Source organism: Cydia splendana, unplaced genomic scaffold (assembly GCF_910591565.1).
Source record: "Cydia splendana unplaced genomic scaffold, ilCydSple1.2 scaffold_49_ctg1, whole genome shotgun sequence".
NCBI classification, from domain to species: Eukaryota; Metazoa; Arthropoda; class Insecta; order Lepidoptera; family Tortricidae; genus Cydia; species Cydia splendana.
The window spans coordinates 1,536,981-1,543,123 of NW_026946892.1; the positions used below are offsets into that span (position 1 = coordinate 1,536,981).

The 6,143-nt window shown below is 46.4% G+C and overlaps 1 protein-coding gene across 1 annotated transcript; it reads right to left on the reverse strand.

Annotated features, from left to right (window-relative positions):
• Positions 1–501: 501 nt before the first annotated feature.
• On the reverse strand, positions 502–5,862 carry LOC134805696 (uncharacterized). The gene is made up of 5 exons (XM_063778950.1): positions 5,852–5,862; positions 2,746–4,958; positions 1,253–2,217; positions 754–976; positions 502–590 (listed from the first exon to the last, which is right to left on the reverse strand). The coding sequence occupies exons 1-5, from the start codon at positions 5,860–5,862 to the stop codon at positions 502–504; spliced, it is 3,501 nt and encodes a 1,166-aa protein (XP_063635020.1).
• Positions 5,863–6,143: the final 281 nt, after the last annotated feature.

Sequence of the window (6,143 nt, forward strand, 5' to 3'; positions counted from 1 at the left end):
CTGGTGTGAGTGCCTCTTCGGCTTTCGGGTCGACTGACACGTGAGTGAGAGGTCGCGCGTTGACTGTATTTTCGACCTCCGCGAGCAAAGTTCGAAGCGTCTCCTCCTTTGGCGCCCTCTCATGTAGTGTAGTTGTGAGCGCTGTCTTGACAGAGCGCACAAGCCGCTCCCATGCTCCTCCTTGGTTAGGCGCGCCGGGTGGTATGAATCGCCAGCGCAGCCCGTGTTGCAGCCCGTACTCCTGGAGCTGCGGTAGCCACTCCTCGAAGGCTCGCCGTAGCTCGATGTCGGCCGCCCGGAAGTTTGAGCCGTTGTCACTGTAGATGACTGCCGGCCATCCTCTGCGCGCTGCGAACCGCCGCAACGCCATGATTGCACTGTCCGCTGAAAGCGATGAAATAACTTCTAAATGCACAGCTCTTGTAGTTAAACAGGTAAATAGGGCCACCCATCGCTTTCCATGCCTCCTTCCTATGGTAATGTGTAATGGTCCAAACAAATCTACCGCTGAGTGGGTGAATGGCCTTTGATATGGTGTAATTCGTGCTGCTGGTAGATCACCCATCGCAGGGACCTCGGGTTTAGCCTTCCTAATTTTACACATCATGCATGCATACGCTACTTTGCGCACTGACGGCCTTAGATGTAGGATCCAATAAAGTTGTCTTAGATCATTGATTACACGTTCATTGTTTGCGTGATGACTCCGCGTATGTGCCCGTAAAATAAGTAAAAATACGACCTTATTTTTGCCATCCAGTATGATAGGCCTCTTGTTCAGCCCCTGGACCGGTGCGGCGTTGATTCGTCCACGCATCCTGATCAGTCCATCCTCCTCTAGCACCGGGTCCAGGCCGTAGAGTCGGCTGCTCGGCGGTATGGGCTCCCCTCGTGACAGCCTTAGTAGTTCGTCGGGGAAGGCTTGCTTCTGTGAGTACTGGAACAGCAGGTGCTCTGCTTTCTTCAGATGGTGTAACTGGAATGCAACATAAGCTTTATTTTTTAAGCGTTCAATAAACTGGAATATCCTTGCTGTTGCATTTAAGAGCCTGTCATAATTCGAAATTCTATCTGGGTCAGGTATAGGGACCTTATTTATAGACGGTGCCACCTGCGTAGCGCAGCAAACCTCCTCTAGCCCTTCGGGCTCTATAGGGCGAGTGTCGCCCTCTGCCGGACGTTCTTGAGGCCATTCAGACTCCGGCCGCCTCAAAAAATCTGGTCCCTCATACCAAAGGCTATGTGCATGTACCTGACGCTTCATGTCCGGTCGACTAGCCACGTCTGCCGGGTTAACCTTGGTCGGTACCCATCTCCACTGGTGGGTTCTAGTGAGCTCTGCTATCTCGCCTAGCCTATTTGCCACATACATCGAGTAGCGTTTAGCGCCGTTTCGCACCCAATGTAGAACCGTTGAGCTGTCAGTCCACATACAGACCTTTTCAACGTCGAAACGATGATGTTTGAGTATAGTCTCCTTTAATCTTGAGCCTATAAGAGCCTGTAATTCGAGCCTCGGGACGCTCAGCTGCTTCGTCGGGGAGACCTTACTCCGTCCGCCGATTAGAGTAATTACATAATCTGAATCTACCTTATATCTCCAGTACGCGACGCACGCGTAGGCCTGAGTACTTGCGTCCATGAAAATATGCAGCTGTTTCGTAGACTTCGTGTCCATTGCGAAGTAGCACCGGGGTATTCTTAAGGCCGTGACGCTGTCCATCGCCTCCAGCCAGGCGTTGAAGGCTTCTACATCCTCCGGTGGCAGCGGCTGGTCCCATTCGATTTTCTTACTCCATATTTTCTGTAATACACATTTCGGTGATATAGTATAATGCGCTAATAAGCCTAATGGGTCATATATGGACATGACAGCTGACAGCATTTCTCTCTTAGTCGGGGCTCTAAGTAGATCCTTGACCTCCTGAGGTACTCTTAACAGTTTCGTATTAAAGCCGAGTTCGTCAGTTTGCGGGTTCCATAATAAACCTAATATTTTACTTTCCTTGTTACCCAGCTTCGCGGGTGTTTCTGCTTGCAGCTCCGCTGGTATCTGCTTGCGGAGTAGTTCGCTGTTCGAGCACCACCCGCGAAGCTGGAACCCGCCGCGCTCGTGGCACTCGGCTACTTGCAGGGAGCTGGAAACCAAAGCAGATTCATTTTCAAAGCTTGCTACGAAATCATCCATGTAATGATTAGTAGTTATTTCCTCAACAGCTAATGGGAATTCCTTTGCATTATCTAGCGCATTCTTATTTCGCACGCAATGTGCTAGAAACGGGCTCGAGGCTGCTCCGAAAATCATACTTTTCATTTTATAAACCTCAGGAACGCTCTTATTATTCTCTCTCCATAAAAATAACTGACTCGGCTGATCCTCCTTTCGTATCCTTATTTGCAGGAACATTTCGGCGATGTCTGCGACGACTGCGTATGGCCCTTCTCTAAACCTGTATAATATTCCTGGAAGAGACTGTAGGAGATCTGGGCCCTCTATAATGTGGTCATTCAAACTTTGAATGAATGAAAACATTTATTTCAGGCAACTATTGGCCCATAGATAAATACCTTAAAACTAGCATACATATTATTACAAAATACTTATACATATAATATTATTACTTTGTTATATTATATTATTACTTTGACCCTTGACCTTTGCCGCAGCATCAAAAACTAATCTCAACTTGCCTGGTTTATTGAGGTTAGTTACTCCGAAATGTGGTAAATAAAAGGTCAAATCACTGTCCGGGCGTTCGTTAACCTTCTCAGCATAACCTTTATCTACCAGATTTTTTATTTGAGCTTTATATGCCTCCGCATACATCTCGTCTCGTTTCATTTTTCTCTCAGTTGAATGAAGCCTCCTTACTGCGTTGGTGTAGCTTGGCGGCATCGTTGTGTCGTCCTTACGCCACAGCTGACCGACCTCGTACCTATTTGATTCAATTTTCTTACATGTCTGGTTGAAGATCTCAATCGCACGTTGCTCTGCCGGGTTACTTTTATTTAAATTTTTTATACCTAATGAATCCATCTCGAAATGCGACTTTACTAAGTCGTGCAGCTCGACCTCCTCCTCCGTATGGCAGTGCAGTGCTGAGTATTCTTCTTCTTCGGCAAGTAGTCGCATGAAGTGGGCAGGTGTAGTTCCGTAGACCACCCATCCTAGACGACAGCGTACTAAAGCAGGCTCGGTGTCGTCACCTACTCGCACCTCCTCTGGAATAGTTAAATACCAATGATCAGACCCTATTAATAGTCTAGGCCTCACTGTGCCATCATAGCAGGCGTCCTTTTTAAAATCAACGATATGCTTGCAGTTCATAACGTCATCGCGTATTGTTTGCTTGCGTAGTCCTAGATACTCTACTGTTTTAAACGTGACCTCGTAGGCTGGCAGGTTACGACCTCTGACCTTCGCTTTAACCCGGCGACTAAATTGATTCCCAGACTTCATATCTAAAACGCTATTCACATTTAGGGGAATCTGTGGACCTGTGATGCCGGCTTCCTCCATTAATGATTGTTCTGCCAGTGAAATCGAGCTTCCATCGTCTAAAAGGGCGTATGTATTGATCGTCTTCAGCGGGCCCTCGACGATTATCGGAATTACCTTTAGTAGAACCGCTGTACTTTGCTCCTGATCCGGTGTAGTGTTAAGTACTGTTGTTGTCGTTGTCTGCTCGCTATCAGTCGTACCACACGCCTCTGTGCTCGGCTCTATGCGAGGGGGACAAGGAGAGCGAGGCGGGGGCGGTGCTTGAAATCCCGCCGTTTTAGACTTTGTTTCATTACTATGAAGCAGCTTATGATGGACATAGCGACAGCCGGTCACGCCGCAGCCCTTCGCCTGGCATTGATCACGGCTGTGTCTCCTTTCTAGGCATTTGAAACATACCTGATTTCCCTGTGCCCACTCTAGACGTTCTCCTATGGACATACCTAGCATTTTCTTGCAAACACTAATTCTGTGTACTCCGCCGCAGCACAAACAAACCTCTACTGATTTCACCTCTGTTATGTTATAGCTTTTCTCGGGGGGCTTGTGCATCAGTGATTGAGTTTGAACCTTATTATTATAATTTCTACTGTACTTGTAATCGTGTCGCGGCGCCTGAGTCTCTCGTGGCGGCGCGTATTGTCGCGACGGCTGCTCGCGCTGCACAGTAGGCCTCCTAGAACTCGACTTCACGTGGCTAAACTGCAGCTCTATGTCGCTTTCCTCGATTAGAAACTTTGATAAGAGTGTTAGCTCAGTTTTGCCTTTACTCATGTTTTGAGCGGCGTACGAGCACCATTTTGACCTCAGATGTGGGCTTAGCCTTTCAGTTACCTCTCTAATAAGGAGCGGGTTATCTCCGTAGTTCTTCTTGTCCACATGTATTAAGGTACTTACAATGTTTGCAACCTTTGTAGCAAAATTATTTAAATCAAGGGCGCTCGTTCCGACGTTCGGCAATCTCCGCATTTCCTCTAAAGCTCTGTCTATAATTAGATCGTTTCGCCCGAAGTTTTTCTGTAGTATTCTAATAATTAAGTCAGGCTCTGACGCCGTAGCCAACAGGTGATGTACACAGGCGCGTGCCTCCCCTCGTAATGCATTACGGAGACGCGCCATATTTTCGTAGTCACTGAATTCGTACCTTTTTGTTGTTTCCTCGTACGCCTTGAAGAATATCTGCCACTCGCTCGTGTCACCGCTAAAATAAGGGAGCTCGTATACCTGTTTTGGCGGCTTAGGGCGTTTAAGCTCTTTTAGTTGGTCGGCGAGGGCTTGAAATGCTGCAGCGGCGTCGCTCATAAACGCCGGGTCGTTCATTGCGCGCTCCTCCTGTTCTTTCTTCACTCGTGGTGTAGACGTGTAGGCCGCCTGCCTCGACTGAGCCGGCTGTGGCTCGCGGGCATAGGCGGACGTGTCCTCGCGCTCGCCCTGATGGGGCGCAAGGTCAAAGTACCTATTATAATGCACACGCGGTTGATTACGAACTTCACTGATAGCTTTAAAAGTTTCTGAACGCGACGGCCCTACGTCTAACCTTTCTTGATTCTAGCCAAGCGTCTATTCTATTAACAGTTTCTAACGGCCTATTCACTTTGTCCGACACTCGCGGTTCATCCACTAAACTGTCACTCGACGACGACCTGCCTAACTGTTCGAGTCTTTTTAATAATCGTGTAGTGGTATGTAGCTAGTAAGTTAAGTATATATATAGTTTAAGCATATGCACGACTCCATGTAAGGAGTGATTAAAGAGACGTAGTCCTAACACGTTGTTTTCACTCATATTTCCGTTCCCGCCTGCGCCACACAGCACATGGCGACCTTGCCATCGTCGCGCGAACGCGTTTCGCCTCGCTACAAGGACATTAATTGTGATTAAAAGGAAGTGCTAAAAATGAACAGATATATAAAAGTGCAGGACTCAAATTAATGGTGTGTTATATGAACTTGTCATTCGTGTGGTGCATTTTCAAACGTCGTGGACAATTTATTTTATAAATTATGGGCAAGTCATATTCAAAAGAAGAAGAAAAAGAGGTGATCATCACTCAAAATGCAGCCGGGAGTAATGCAGCAACTACGGACCAGTCAGAGCAAATACACATCAATAACTGGCTTCTGGGTACAATTTTGGCTATTATTGGATTAGCCGTAATTGCATATTTATACAAAAAGTATAAGGATCAACAGAAGAAATGGATTAGGCGCCAGATTCGATCGGAGGTGTTAGAAGGTCTGCAAAGAAGATTATCATGGAAAAAGAAGGCGGAGCAACCAGAAGGAGAAGCGGAAATTTGAAATAATCGTAGATGGAGCAGCGGTTACAGGACATTTACAGTGAGTTACAAGTAATCCATGTTAATCTGCGAAAGTTAGGTATTGATAAACGGTTAAAGCGGAAAGATTATGTACGACAGAAAATAGATAGAGCAAAATCACTTTACAATAGTTATGAAAATATTGTTAGCTTATTAGATAGTGAGATAGTGGTCGAAAGTGCGTATATTTTAGATTTAGTTATAGAAAATATAAATTTAGTATATAAAAAAATTTTGTCATTTGAGATTCAAGAAACTGTTACTAACTCAGCCACAATGGATAAATTCGATATCAAAGCGGCAGCCACTTTAATCCCCGT